The sequence below is a fragment of the Dryobates pubescens genome, chromosome 30 (assembly GCF_014839835.1).
Source record: "Dryobates pubescens isolate bDryPub1 chromosome 30, bDryPub1.pri, whole genome shotgun sequence".
NCBI classification, from domain to species: domain Eukaryota; kingdom Metazoa; phylum Chordata; class Aves; order Piciformes; family Picidae; genus Dryobates; species Dryobates pubescens.
Genome location: NC_071641.1, coordinates 7922800 through 7938555, shown reverse-complemented (window position 1 = coordinate 7938555; position 15756 = coordinate 7922800). Strand labels below are relative to the sequence as shown.

The window sequence follows — 15756 nt, the reverse complement described above, 5'->3', positions numbered from 1 at the left end:
CACCTCCTCATTACACTATGAATTACACTCCTCTGTTTTGGCAAAGATCTCACAGCCAACATTCCTACACCTCTCCCGAAGGGCGTTTCCTTCTCCCGTTCCCTAACTCCAAATCCCAGTCTCATCAGGCTCTTAAAAACACAGGCAGTGCAGTGTCTCAGTCAGCAGCCAAGCTCTGTGACAAATGCTCATTGTGAAAAGCAGTGAAAAAAGGGGCAGCAAAAATGGCAAAGGCAGAAGATGATGCCTGGAGAGCAGGGCCTGTATGCTGAGCTGCATGAGGCACCACAGAGATGGATGATGCCACAGGGAAGTGAGCAGCTGAGGGCACCCAGCAATCACTTGGTGAAGTGACTTTGCTTAGTTCACCACAATGTCTGGGTCATCTTTTGAATGAAGACCACTAATTGATCTCTAATAATGTTGAAGCTAATTTCTATTCAGCCCATTCCACCCAGCTGCTAGCCCCCTGGCTACAGAGTCCTGCTCAGGAGTCTGCATTTCACAAGGCCAGGGAGTGATATCAGTGGTTTCTGTTACCATAAAGAGATGTTTCACGTGCATCATGCAATCCTCACACCCCCAAGGCTTACCAACTTGCAGAGATTACAAAGAACAGTCCAAAACCTTTCTTCTAGCAGGTGCCCAGCTCTCCCCACAGCAGCAGCACACTGCAGCAGCAAGGCAAGCACAGATCTCCTCTTGGGGCCATGCTGCTGCCTGCTGCACACCAGTCTCATCGGAGCTCAAAGGCACATATCTGACATGCAGAGGACTTGCATCAATGCTCCAGGAAGAGTCATGCACTGGTGGTTCCATGGAAAATAATTGACTAGCAGCAATCTTATTTTTTTCAGACAATTCTAGAGTGCAGTGACCCTTTTCTCTAAGGTAATTTGGCCTCCAGCCACCTGTAAGGACCCCATCAGCCTTCCTCCCCCACCAGAGCCCACACATTGCTGCCATAAACTAAGGCTTCTCTCCCTGGAATGAAGAAAAACATTTGCAAGACCTCACACCCAAGGAAAAGGTTTGGCCTTTGGGGTTTTTGTAAGCAGATAATCTCTAATCCTGTTCCAGGCCTCTGTGAACCCCCGATTCTGCTTGGCATCCTACTTTTCACTCAAGGATTTGTTTTCAATCCACATGCCCAGAGGGGCTGCTGCAAACATCCTGTGCCGCTATAACAGGGGTGTAGAGAAGCAGGTTTCTTGAGGTGGGAGGTTAGATTGCTGAGTCCCTCTTTAGGGTGTTATTTCTAGAGCTGAAAGATGCAGCACTGTCCTTAATTGTTCCCAGGACAAGCCCTGCATCCCACAGGCATCTCATGCTGCCCTGCCTGCCACTAGCCCCGCACCTCCTGCAAGCAGGAACAGGCAAATACACTTCACCAAGGGGGCAAGAGCCAGGACAGGACACATAATCCCCACAAGCACAACAATGCCACGCAAAGCAGGCTCCCGCCAGCTCCTGCTGGCAGGAACGCAGCACAGCACTGCCAGGACACCAAGCCCAAACACACAATATCCTACCCGCTGCCCCCTCTTCCCTGGCAAACCTGGGGGGCCCATCCTCCCTGGGACTCCAGGATCTCCCTTGGTGGGGAAGAAAAGAGACAGAGAACATGCCTGTTAGACGGCTGTTGCATGCTGCAACCTAAACCAGTCTCCAGCAAGAGGAGCCAGCTGCTCAGATACCCAGACGGCTGCTTGGTGATGCGGAGTGACAGAGCATTCTGTACCGTGTCCACCACGGGAACTCAAACGAGGTCACACTACACTGAGACAGAAAAGACTCTGCAGGGCAGTTCATAGGATGCATGACAGGAGAACAGCCCCAGGCAGATACATGGGAAGACTTTTGGTGGACACAGAAGTACTGGGAGGCAGAAGGGGACAAGTGAAAAGGGAGGGGGAACTATACTTGCTATGCAAAGTGTCCTCTGTGTGTTTTGTGGAGTAAGGAGGGAAGGAAGAAGGCAGTTAGAGGGCACAGAAAATGGCTATGAATATGATTAGGGGGGTAGAAAATCTGTCCTGGGAAGAAAGGCTGAGGGACTTGGGGAGGAGAGGAGAGGTTCGGAGAGGTTCGGAGAGGAGAGGTTCGGAGAGGAGAGGTTCGGAGAGGAGAGGAGAGGTTCAGAGAGGAGAGAGGAGAGAGGAGAGAGGAGAGAGGAGAGAGGAGAGAGGAGAGAGGAGAGAGGAGAGAGGAGAGAGGAGAGAGGAGAGGAGAGAGGAGAGAGGAGAGAGGAGAGAGGAGAGAGGAGAGAGGAGAGAGGAGAGAGGAGAGAGGAGAAAAGAAGTCTGAGGGGCAGGATCTTATCAGTACTTATATCTAAAAGGTGGGTGTCAGGAGGACGCAGCCTGTCTTTTTGCAGAGGTGCCCAGGGGCAGGACAAGAGATAATGGGCACAAACCTGAATGTAGGAAGCTGTAAGTTAAATACACAAACAAACCAGCAATGCAAGCTCAAAGCAAAGACTTCTGAGAGTACCTTTTCTCCTGGAGTCCCAGGCTCGCCCTGGTGAGGAAGAGATAGGAAAACAAAGTGAAAAACCAGATGAGAGCACAACTCCTCCCCAAGCTGTCAGAGTGGAGGCAAGAACATTCACCAGTGAATGCCTTGGGCTTGCAAATAAGGGCATGATGATGCTTTAGATGCATATTTGTGCTTATTTTACCCTCATTACCCAGCTCTTAGGCTGCTTTGGGAAGCTGGCAAGTGTCAGGCAAATGACTAATAAAACTGAGGGCAAGGAGTACGTCAAGAGAATTTACCAGATACAAGAAAGCATAACTAAGGCAAGACTCATCTGCTGGCACTATGGAATTTGCCTGCTCCTAGCTCTGTGTGCACAAGAGCAGAGCAAGGCTGCGGTTGCAGCCGGGCTTGGAAGGAAGCTGGGTTGATAGGGGGTCAGTGTGGCATCGAGGAGGAAAATCACCAGCCCTGGAGATAACTTCTGTATCTCTGCCTTTTTCCCTCTGCAGCTGGAGGAAATCAGGACAACAGGTCGTTATCCCACCGAGTACCATGGATCCCCGGGATAACTTTAGCCTCTCAGCCTGCATCTGGCCCTTCGCTCTGTCACCAACCGGACCACTGCTCTCCAAACTTGCTGCCCTGAGCGGTGCGGAGGAGCAGGGCTGCTGCAGCCGGGGCCGGTTTCTCCGGCAGTTCTGCTGTTGCCCTTTAGTGGGAGCTGTCCGACCATTTTCCTCTTGCCTCGCGTTCTATTGACTCCAGCCCTTGCTCTCTAGCCAGACCCACTCAAGACGCTGCAGCGCGGTGTGAAACTGACCTTCATCCCTGCCGCGGCCGTCCCGGGAGCGCCCTGCAGAGAGAGGAAAGACAGAAACACCTCATTTGAAAGCAATCGGGCGCCAGCTTTCACAAACAAAACAGTATCAGGCAGGTGGAACTCAAAAGGCAACAGACACATCTTTTCCTTTCCAAAACTCGGAAGGAATGCTGTAACAGCACACAGCACGCATCGTTGATCACCTGTGGCAGTGGCTCTGCTTTCCACAAAGCTCCTCCAAAGGCAGGCACCATGAGCACAACCCAGTCAAGACAACCAGATTTCTACCCTCCCCTGGTTTCAGTCCTGCCAGCAAAGCAAAGGCCAACAAGCAGGACAGTGTCAAATAACCAAGGAATGCAAAGACAGACTGAGCACTCAGTTCAGTGCTTGATCCTAGATACAGCAGCTGGAGCATCTCCAGAAAGGCCAACTCCTACCCCAGAGCCTTGGTCTTACTATTTCCCCCCATTCTGTTTTTATCACAGAGGACAAACCCTGCAGTACATTTTTTTTTTCAGGAGGGCTCTGAAGCCAGCCACCTTAGAAGGAAAAAGAAAGCCTTCCAAGCACTGCAATTCAGGCATCATTCTGCAGCGCAGAGCAAGCTGTTGTCATGAGACCACAGAGTCCAGCCTGTCCTGCAATCCGAGACAGCTGCTTCCAAACCCCAGGAGACAGCTGCTCCCAAAGGCACAGTCATATTTCCCTCGACAGCATGGATGCAAAAAGCAGGTCTTCCCTATCAACCCTCTGCTCTGAAACCTCTATGCTCTGTGTTAGTATTAGTTAAGTCCTGGTGAAAAGATCCAGTTACAAAAGCATATATGAGGGATAATGAAGGTCTAAGGAGAGGGAAGGAGGTGAAGTAGTGTTAAAAGTTGGGAAATGAGAGAGGGTGGGATGTAGCACGAGGCAGAGAGGAGGACTGGGAGCCAAGTTCAAAGTGAAAAGAGCTTAGAAAAGTTCAAACAAGGAGGAGTGGGGAGCCAGAGAGCAGCAGGATCATACCTCTCAGCTTTCTGAAACAGAAATCGGGGACAAAGCTAAAAAACACAAGGACAGAAGATGGAGATCAGGGATTCTATGCAATAAACAGGGGGAACAAAAAGCATTCCAGATATTCTCAGGGGTCAGTACATTTTAGTGAACATGGGCTAGAGTCATGAAAGGGATTACGTGCAGCAAGTGCCATGGGTTAGACTTCCACAGTGCATTTGGGGTGCCTGTTCCTCACTCTTTGGCCTTTCAGTGGCAGCGAATGCAGATGGTGTTATTCTCTAGTACTGATCCCAGCACTGCAGTGCACACACATGCAGGCTTGCTCACACTGGCCCTGATTCGCCACTGCATTAGTCCAGGTACACACTTGCATCACCCTACTGATGGCAGGGGGCTAGCACACATCGCTGAAGGCTGAGGTGGTCACTTGGAACCCCCAATTTCCAGAGAGCCAATTCCCTACAAACATCAGCACCTGGCCGCTCTCGCTAGTGGAAAGCGTGGAGATCCTGATGTTGCAAGACAGCATCAGACTGGGCATGCCACTTGCTCTGTAAAACACTTCTTCCCCCACCATCTCCTTGATATTGCAATTTAGAAGCAGAAAGAATTCAGCTAAGGATGGTCATTGACTAAGAGACACACACACAAATCCAGGCGATGCTCGCGCATCAGGGACAGTTGAGTGGTACAGGTGAGACCAGGCAGACAAGCATCACGCCACTGTTCACAAGGTACCTTAGTGCCATGTCTTCCTGGCAGCCCTGGCATGCCTCTCTCCCCCTGGAAGCAGAGCAAGAAACACAGAGAAAAAGAGCAAGAGACATGAGATGAGTCCTCCCAGGGCTCTGTGATGAGGACCCAGGTGATGAGGAAGCCTCCACGGTGAGGTGGGCCACAAACCATTTCCCCACCCTGCTCTCATCAAGCTGACTGCCCTAGCCAGGGCTGTTTCCCATCAGTGGTACCTCTCAAGGCTGCTGTGTGCAGCAGAACTTGACCCTTCTGAAGTACCAAGAGTGAGAGTGCTGGGAACAAAGCCAGCCTGTGTCCTGCTACCATATCCCATGCCATGGCATGCTACAGGGCACAGCCTGCAGTGACTATAGAATGAACAAAGCTACCTGGAGAAACAGAGAATCCAGGGGGTGCCCTGGATTGTTAGCCTGAATTTTATCTGGTGGTAAGTGAGAAATAAAACACCTCTTCATACTACTGTTAACTTTGTCCTGGGTGTTTAGTCCTTGCTTGGAAGGTCTGTTCAGCAGGGAAATGCACACATGCTTGTTTCAAAAGCACTTTTTGTAACTGTGGCATCCTGTAAACTCCTTTGTAAAACACTGCCTGCATGACCTGGGCAGGGTGGGCACCTCCTGCCCTGTGCAGCACCCTGGACTGTAGCATTTGTCAGCTCTAAGAAAAGGAAAACAATACTTATGAGTGCTTTGTACTGGCCAAAGAGAGAGGCACTCTCTCTCCTCTTCCTTCCCCACCTGCACTCCCTGTTTTTTTCCCTCAAATGAGACCAAGCAGAGAAGAACAGTGCTTTCTGCTGGGTGCACTCACGCTGCTTGCAGAGCGCAGAGCAGCCCTGCATGTGAAAGCAGTCCCCCATCAAAGGGACATTCCTGGAAGAAGCCACCTGCCTGAAGAGCTGTTTAATTATTTAGCCCTACAAAAGCAAAGCCACCTCAGAAAGAGGCAGCAAGGTAGCCCCTTACAGGGGGCAAGTTACAGAGCAACCACCCTACACCTAATTTTCTGGTGATGGCCTCAGCGCACTCGCACAACCCCCACTGGCACCAGCAGGGTCACACAGGCACAAGAGCTAATTAGAGAGCAGGAACAGCAAACAGGACACTACACCATTAAAGAGCAGAAAGAAGCCCCAGAGTAAAGGCAGAGAAACAGGAAGAAAAACAGCTCTCCAGAACGTTTTTAAACCCTTAAGTATTTGAAAGCCATTGCAGTAGAGAAGGTACCCACTGTGCTGATGCCTCTGTGATCCCTTGGTGCCACAGCCAGGCAGCAGCAGCCCACCAAAATCAGTGCCAGAATGGTGCAGCCAAGCCAGAAGCTGGCCAGTATCATCAAAGGGTGGCTATGAAAATCAAAATGCCCAGGGCAGCTCCTCAGTGAACTCCAGTAAGGTGGTCAGCAGCACCTCCCAGCTCCCCTGAGCTTCATGCTGCTTTGGGAGATACCTCCCCAGGCTCTCTGGAAGAGTTAGGCTACATCTCTCTGCTTCACCACAGAGGAGACCCTCACACTACCTTTCCCTACACCTGGTATGAGCAGTTTTATACCCACTGGATGCCAACCAGGACAGAACATGCCCCATGCTGATCAGCTCATTGGCAGTACTGGCTATGAGCTGCCAAGTAAAACAGTGACCCTTCCTTTTAACTCCTTGCTGTGAAAGGCAGATGATGAAGACCAGGTCGGATGAGGCCTTGAGTGACCTGGTCTCGTAGAGGGTGTCTCTGCCCACGGCAGGGGGGTTGAAATTAGATGATGTTTGAGGTCACTTCTGACCTAAATCATCCCATGAATCTGAGGGCTTATTGAGCAAGGCTGTGGGCAGTGCCTTTGGTGCTCTTTCCTCAGAGCATGAAGAAAAGCTTCATCCTAAGGACCTTTCAAGCAAACAAACAAACAAAAACTCACACAAGCAAGCACAAAGAAAACATCAGTAAGGCTGAATGTGATCTAATGACCTTTATGGGACACTGAAATAGGTGTAAGTATGAGCAAAGTACACGTGGTGTCTACAGAAGGTAATAGCTAAGAGAGGATCTATGCTGTGCAGTATCGGTCACTGGGTGGAGAGAAGTTACTAAAGAACAAGGGGGCTGTGTGGAACCAGCAAGCCTCTTCAGACCTAAAATGTTCTTCGCTGCCAGCAAAGGCCCAGGGCTCCTCAAAACAAAGAGAAGGTAGAATCCAGCCCAGGTAACTGGATCCAAAGCTGGAAGCACTAAAAGCCTCCCAGATCTTCCTTGGTGGCAGGAGGACGGAAAGAAGCTGTTTCCAAAGGCAACAAATGCATGTGGTTTTAGATGTTCAGGAGCTGCTACCAGGTCATGTCTGGCTGCTGATTTAAGGGTATGTCTGCACTTCCTTTCCAAATCCTCTGAGCAAAGAAGAGAGGAAATAGAGAGAAAAGTGATCCTGACAATAATAAATGAATGTCTGTGTGTGACAGAAGAGGCTGGTTTGGGGCTGGGGAGGCGTCCCTTTGGAGCTGCAGTTTAGTACCACAAAAAGCATTGTGGGTTTTCCCTCCACTCTGTGAAGTGGCCCAAGGGCCCAAGTAGCACAGCGAGGTCTCCAGGGTTGCCCTGAATTGTTGCTCTCTAACACAGGGCAGGGAAAGCTCTTGCCTGTGGATGACCCTGAGGCATCACTGGGAGACCTGGAGACTTCTCCTTTGCTGGAGCCTGAAGGAAGAGCACGTTAGTCCTCCAAGCATGCAAAGCAGGTGTCTGCTAGCAGTGAAACATCTGAGTATACAGAGAGGTACAACACAGTTTCTCCTCCCAGCATTTTGTCCCTGCCAGGTCACTCTCCGACTTCAGTTCTCCAGTTCAGCTTAACAGGAGAGCTGTTGGGACAGAAGCAAACTCCTAGCCCCCAAAATGCATTTAGTTCTGGGTGCAGTTCTGCTTTCTGGTACGAACCAGAAGAGATGCCTTTGTGCCTGCTGAAATTACACTGATGTGAGGATGGATGTGGGGGAACCCTGGGACTCTATGTGCACCACAACATTTCTCAGGAAGGCAATCACTGCCCTTCTATTCAGTGATTAACCCAGAGCCTGCAATCCCACAGGACAGTTCTTTAAACTCGATATAACACACCCACAGCCTACAAGAAGGACGGAGAGAGACTGTTTATACAGGCCTGTAGTGATAGGATGAGGGACAATGGTTTCAGACTAGAGAAGAGTAGATTTAGATGGGACGTTAGGAACAAGTTCTTTGGCACGAGGGTGGTGGAGCACTGGAACAGGTTGCCCAGGGAGGTAATTGAGGAGATATTAGGTATCAACTCCCTGGACAGTTTAGGTTGCATGTTAGGAAGAAGTTCTATACAGAGAGAGTGATTGCCCATTGGAATGGGCTGCCTGGGGAGGTGGTAGGGTCACCATCGTTGGAGGTGTTCAGGAGGAGACTTGATGGGGTGCTTGGTGCCATGGTTTAGTTGTTTAGGTGGGTTGGATTGGTTGAGGGGTTGGACACGATGATCTTGAAGGTCTCTTCCAACCTGGTTGTTAATGTTTATTATTATTATTATTATTATTATTATCATCATTATTATTATTATTACTATTATTACTATTATTATTGTTGTTGTTATTATAATATTCAAGATCAGGCTTGACAGGGCTCTGGGCAATCTAACCTAGTTGAGGATGGCCCTGCTTCCTGCAGGGGGCATTGGACTGGATGACCTTTGGAGATCCCTTCCAACCCAAACCATTCTATGATTTTCTATTCAGTTCTGAAGGGGCTTTTTCTCTCTTCAAGTAGGAATCCACCCAGATGGGAAAAAAAAAACCACAGAAGGTGTGTGTGCTGTAGGATAAATAAGATGCAAGCCACACACTAAATACTTGGAATGCACATACCACAGTTACTGGCTTTCAAAACATTGCAGGCCCAGCCTTTTCTCGTGATGTCTAAGATGTATGGCATGACACAGTACGCTCTGGCCATCATGAACCCTTGCCAACGTTGTAATGTTTTAAGTGCAGCCTACATTGAGTAATAGACTTTAAATATATGGGTACAGTCAATTGCAGTCAAATAGATAACATCTGGGCATAGGCCATATGAGCCTGTAAAAAAGCAGCCAGAAACAGACAGGGAAGCCTGGTGCCAAACCTCAGCCCGAGTTGCAGGGCTCGAGTGGATTTGATGTGTCAGCTAACCAGATTTTATGAGGAAACCCCAACCTAGCCCTTCAAATGGGGAGATGTAACAAATCATTAGCAAGCTTCATACTCAGAGAAATGCCTTTGGTAAGAGGAGAATTCCACCAAATGGATAAAGGCTGCTTTTGTTGCCTGCGCTCGCAGGGCCTGCCTGTGGTTAATCATAGCACAGATGTGTACTCCATTAAATACCCCACAGAGGCTGCCTCAGACCCAGCTTCCTCTTACAACCCATCAGCCCAAGGAGCAGCATCTCCCAGATCATCTACCACCACCAGAAAAACATGTTCCTCGTGCCTACCTTTATGCCAGCGTCCCCTTTTTCACCCTGCCCAGCAAAGGAGAGAGGAAACAGAGAGAAGAACAGTGAATATGAAGAGAAATCGAGCAAGCAGTACTATCCTAGCAGCAAGGGCCAAAGAGAAGGCAGCTACAAGAGGGAGGGTGTGATAAATGCGACCCCAGGCCCCCAGAGAGAGACGGCTCCTGATAATAACATGGTGCCAGCCTGAAGGCTGTCTGCAGCCCTCCCCTCCCTGGGAATGCAAGGCAGGTTGTGTCAGTGGAGTGGAAGCTGGAGGTCATTAGCCTGCACTGATGCTTTCCTCCATGGTTTGGATGTAGACAAACCATCATACCCTTTCATGGGCCAGAGTATCCTCGTCCTCCCAGCCTTAATGCAAAATGCTGTAAGGGACAGGTCAGTTTCTATTCTTTAATGAGGACCTCTTCCTGGCCCTGGTTCAGGACAGCAGGGAATTGCTCTGGTCAGAAGCTGTCCAGGCCCTTTAAAGAGGAGCAAGTTTATCTATTTCCTTTGCCTATACCATGCTCTAGAGAACTGTCTCCAGACCCTGACCACCTATACTCCTTTAGCATGTCTCTAGGTTTGGGTGCCACTGATCTGCCCTTGGGAGACAGCCCCACTGACTCTGAGTTTAAGGGTTACCTTGGGGCCAGTAGCTCCAGGGAGGCCGTGCACACCGGGCAGGCCTGACTCACCCACCTCACCCTGAGGAAGAGAAGAAAGAAAACAGAGGAAGAAGCAAACATAGTGAGCAGGAAAAAAGAAAAAAAAGAAAAGAAAAAACAAAAGAGCTTGTGAGTTGCCTGGAAGGTCAGCAAAGATGTGAGAGGGATGTCCTTCACAGAGGTGCCCACAACACACCAACCTACCATCTGGGTCTCTGTGTGAGAGAAGTGCCATTCTGCATCAAGATGCTCAGAGCGTGAAACACATGGATTGAAGGGAAAATCATGGTCATATATGAGATCAGAGCTAACATCTTTCCTTAGCTTTTTGTCCTCTCTTCTCTTTTGACCCACTCACCAGGGAAGATTTTTCTCCCCTACTTTCACCCATTCTTTCCACCTCTCCCAGAGAAAGGTCACAACCTCGGGCTCATTCCTCTGAGATCAGGGCAGGCTCTTTGCTAGGCAAGTAAATTAGCCAGACAAGTTCTTTCATGTAAGAGGAGCTGGTAGGAGAGGCCCTCACTGTGAGGTCATTGCCGGGACCCTCTCACCGCTCCCATGTGCTGAGAGCCCAGCACACACACAGAACAGGATGGGCCCTTAATGGAAAAACCAATGGCTCTCTGCCCTGGAAGAAGAGGCAATAAATCGCCTCTGTCTGCAGGAGAGGGCTGTGGTCCACCGGGGCCATAATTTCCACTTCCTGACATAACAAAAACTTCTCAGTTTATACAGAACTAATCAAAAAGCTCTCAGGTCTTGCCATTTTGCTCACAGAGCATCCATAAAGCAACGTGGAGATAACACGGCACACAGGACTCCTTGTCTGCCCAGAACATTTGCCTTCCCCTTCTCCAGCTGACATCTCTTTAGCAGTACCTCTTCATTCCCTCTCTCCCCTTTGATCTTCCTTTGTGTCTTTCTCCTCTTTCTCTGTCTCTTCATTACACTCTCTGGGCTTGACCACCCTGCTGTTAATTAGCTGCTGCTGAAGGCATTTGGCCATTGCCAGCTTCTGCCTTTTAACCTGGACCAGGATCCATTCTTTCCTGCTTTATTCCAGACAGCAAATACATAGCTAGGGATTTGGCCCTCTCCAGCCTCCTGTTCAGGTCTGGATGCACAAAAGGTATGCTCCAGCCAGGAAGTGGGTGTGGAGAGACACACAGATGGGGAGAAGTCTGTACCATTTAACTGGAGAATTAAAGACATATCTGGGTCCAGCCTTTGTTTACACAGATGATATCAGGGGATTGGTGGGCCTGTCACAGCCCCATGCCCAGCAGGAGCAGAGCTCAGCAGAGGGCTCCAGAGGAGTCCACAGATTTACAACCATGATCCCACAAGGTATCAGTGCAGCTTAATTCATTTAACAATATTGAAGTTCCTTACCTTTCTGCCAGGGTATCCCTGAATCCCAGGATCTCCCTGCACAAGGAGAAAAAGACACAAGAAAGTCTAAGGCTTAGTCTAAGAAGGACAAATCCCTGCCCTTTCCCCTGGAGCAATGCTGGGATAGAAAGGCTTTCCATGGGGAAAATTCACTTTTTGCTCACTGGGTGGGTCCCTGACCCTTCAGACCTGTTACTTGCACTGAACTAGGCAGGAAAGGCACTGGCAGCTGGATAACCCATGCCAGCTTTGTGCCCCAGATTTGGGGGTTCCCATTTCCTCACCCTGGCTACACATCTTCAATAAAAACAAATGGGGGTGGGTGGCTGCAGCTGAAAAACAACACCACCACCACCACCACCCCCAGCCCATGCACTTTGGCAAGTGAATAAATGGGAAACTGTGGTGGAGTTAACAATAGGCATTGCAAAATCAGTTCCTGAAGCACTGGCAAACGCTTTGAGAATGGGAGAAGCCAATAAAGCTGTGTGTGGCAAAGAATGTTGCAAGAGGGGCTGATGAGGCGTGCCTTGCTCAGTCAAGATGCAGCTCAGACGTGTCGCCTGGACAAAACCCATGAGTCAGCATACGGGCTGGGCCCCAAAGGCACCAGTGAGCTGGGTTAGAAATCTTGCTCAGTTATTTGTGGTGACCTCCTCTCCCTCTCCTCCACCCTTCAGAATGCACACATCGCTCCTTAGTGGGAGCAGCCAGCTCTGTTCTTCAGCTTGCTCCCTCTAAGCGAGGCGAGATGTCTCACCTTTGGTCCAGGAGGTCCAGGCAAGCCCTGTAGATAAAATCAAAACAGAGGCTGGGGTTGGCAAATGCAGACGTTACATGGTCTGCAGGGTGATGAGACACAACAACTGCTTTGGTCTGAAATGTCCCTTCACAGACGTGATTTGCACAGGTGAGCTCAAACGTCTCACAGTATCACAGTAACTAAGGTTGGAAGAGACCCCAAGGATCATCAAGTCCAACCTGTTCCAACAGACCTCATAACTAGATCATGGCACCAAGTGCCACGTCCAATCTCCCCTTGAACACCTCCAGGGTCTCCAATCTGTTCTTCATGTAGATGAATACCATCTTAACCATACACCCAAATAAACTCATGCCCACAGTGTTCTATCCTCACCCCACCCCCCCAGCCTGGTCTCACTGAATCTGAAGACCAAAAAGCTGCTTTGCTTTATACATTGTGCTCCAGAATCTTTCCTGTTTCTCTGGCTTTACTTGGGAAACTTGTTTCCCAGCCCATCATGAAGCAGCTCTGGAGTAAATCAGGCATTTGCAGCTTCCTCTGACAAGCTAAACAGAGAGAATGCAGTAACAAACAAACCACTTGTGTTTTCAAATGAGAAATCACCAAACAATTTACCTGATGTGAACCGTGAAGCACACCCGGGATGTGTGTATGTAAACACAAATAAACAAAGTAGCTATGCAGGAGCTGCCTTCCTGATGTGAGCAGACGGAAGGAGAAAACGACTCTTAGATGTGCTGCGATGCCTGTGCCACCCTGGGAGCTGTGGCTTATGGCAATTCAAATGCTTTGTCATTGCAGCCTTGGCTCCTCAGAGAGCTCAAAGCAAGATGAGGACGCTGGCAGAAAACCCAGCTCCTCTAGCATGTGCGGAGAGGCACTTTTGCCTCAGGGGGAAAGACTTGCATGTCCTACTAGCAGGCTTTAAAAAGTCTTGGAGATGGAAACTCCTTTCCCACTGCAGGAGGTGCAGGACCAGCCTACCAGGTTTCTCCCTGTAGCTCCCAAGAATGGAGCTACTTTCTGGTACTCACCTTCCCATCTCTGCCAGGCTTCCCGGGTTCCCCCACTCTGCCCTGTTGCAAAAAGAGAGGCACATTAACAGCATTTTCTGCCCTGTCCCCTGTCATTTAGCAGTGGTGTTATGTTAAATGTTTTCACCCTACTTGGCTGCTTGATGCCAGCCACCAGCCTGAGAACAAGACAGAGGGACAGGAGTTCAAAGGGGTTGCAGAGATCCTTATCATTAGGTTTCTGCTGTGAGCTGGACAATTACACTCTGTGTGCTACTTCCTCCCCGTGGCCATCTACAGAGACTGAGGAGGAGGAAATGGGTCTGGTGTAACCTGCTCACATGTGTCCAGACAGCAAGAGTGCAGGGTGCACACCTCTGCCTTCCCTTTCACTCCCCCTCCTTTCTAGGAACTTCTTCTTCACCATGCATCCGCATCCCCCTGCAAATCTCCTGTCCTATCCTGGCTATCTTGCCTTCAGAAGAGGCAACAAAGGCCGGAGGAAATTTACTGTACCCTAGGGAAAGAAGAAGCAGAAAGATTTTTTTGTAATGGGACTTACAGGTGGCCCAATTGGCCCAGGCTGTCCCGGAGTCCCTTCAGGTCCAGCAGGTCCTGGTGGGCCAGGGGGCCCTGGGGGCCCTTGGATCCCTGCTTGTCCTTGTTCACCCTGAGGTTCATTAAAACAAGAGGTTATCACCAGACAGAGCAAACGCTTCACATCACTAACCCAAAGGCCCAAGGCAAGTCAGCCTGGCTGAAGCAGAAAAGTCAGAAGCAAGTCCCAGGTTAGTGCCAGGAGAAGTTTCCAAGAGTGAGGCAGAACCCTGATGAGGATGGCCAGGCTACCTGGGCAGCAGAAGCCAGCAGCCTGCAGTTTGCAAAGAGGCCACCTTGTCAGAGCTTTCTTCTGCAGGGATCTACAGATGATGGAGCAATCTAGAGACATCTTTTTCTTCACAAGTCAGTGAAGCACAATTTGTATGTGAAGGACCAGCATCTCTTGAGCTTCTCAGGAGGCCTTCCAAAGCACTTGACAGTCATATGTGAAGCCTCCTGTGACCACACTGGCACTTCCAGGGCAGAGCCACACTGTCTTACCTCAGCCTTTCCCCCCCGCCCCCTTTTCCTCTGCTATATTTGCTGGATAACACTCCCTGTGTTTTGCCAAAGACCAAAAGTAGAAATGCCACAAACCCCAAAGAAAATAACACGATCATCATGACATTTCTGGAGCCCGCCCAACACAGGCCTACGTAGGCCAGGCAGAGCCTGTTTTTGTGGGATTTAACGAGCTGGTGTGTGCAGAGCCACCTGCCATTTTAAGCTCTCCAAATGAAGCTGTTTCAGCTGGTTCCTCCCCAGGCCTCTCAGTAGCCACTGGGTGGCTGTGGCTCATGCCTCAGCAATGTCATCTGGCCCAAAAGGACCTGGACTTGAGACCAAGCGGCGCTGAGGAGACAGTGGGTTGGAAGCACCACGTTTGAATACCAGACTGCTGATATGTAATTGATGCATCCAGCAAGCTCCTAAGGCACCCTGGTACCCACACTCAGCTAGTTAGTCTCATAGGCTCCTCTCCCATTCCCTCTCCCTAGATAAAACATTAACAACATCCTACTGCTGGCGACCCAGTTTGAATTTGAGCTGCTCTCTTGGGGGGCTCTATGGGAAGCTAGAAATCAAAACATGGCAGTTTCTCAGTTATAAATCAGTGCAGGTGCAGCTGGGTCTCTGCTGCATTGATTCTCTCTCTACAGCCCTATATGCTGCTGCTGGGTAAAACTGACTCTGCTCTCATGCACTTGTGTGTGCAGGAGAATGCTTGAAATCTGTTTTCTTCCTGTGTTCCTAACAAGTGTGTCCTGGCTGCCTTTAGTAGAACACCCAAATATGGGGATGTTTACTTATTTAGAATGATAAATTAAAGTAATAAGCTGCAAATTTCACCCCTTCTGCCATAAGTTCTATTTAAAAGAAACTTTCCAACATGTGGGCCAGGCTCATGGGAAGCTCAGTCATGTGTGGAGCAACAGCCCTTCACCTTAAGAAAGCTGTCACGTGAAGGGACACAGGATTCTTCCTGAGCTTCCTTATCCTCCATACTCAATGCTATTTAGCCATCCTGTAATGGTCTCACAGCTTTTAACTCTGGGAGGAAATACTGGTACAATGAAGACAAGATGTTTGGAGGACACTGGAGTATCTTTCTACATTTCCTCTTGTCCTGACCTCTCAGCCCAGCATCAGACACTTCCCTCCCATTGCATCTTGCAGCACCCTCACCACGAGTGCACCATGGGAAGGCAAAAGGAGGGCTCTGCCTGTCTCCTTTAGGCTTTCCTTCAAGGTCCCTTCCAGCCCCTAACAC

General features: G+C 49.7%; 1 protein-coding gene across 1 annotated transcript in view; it reads right to left on the bottom strand.

Moving 5' to 3' along the window:
* The window catches only part of COL13A1 (collagen type XIII alpha 1 chain), a 65121-nt gene that overhangs the window by 27863 nt on the left and 21502 nt on the right, over positions 1-15756 (bottom strand). The window contains exons 13-19 of the mRNA XM_054174720.1: positions 13948-14055; positions 13407-13448; positions 12367-12393; positions 11607-11642; positions 5042-5086; positions 3302-3334; positions 2494-2520 (exon numbers count right to left, since the gene is read on the bottom strand). Of these exons, the coding sequence (XP_054030695.1) occupies positions 2494-2520; positions 3302-3334; positions 5042-5086; positions 11607-11642; positions 12367-12393; positions 13407-13448; positions 13948-14055 (318 nt within the window). The remainder of the gene's footprint in view (positions 1-2493; positions 2521-3301; positions 3335-5041; positions 5087-11606; positions 11643-12366; positions 12394-13406; positions 13449-13947; positions 14056-15756) is intronic.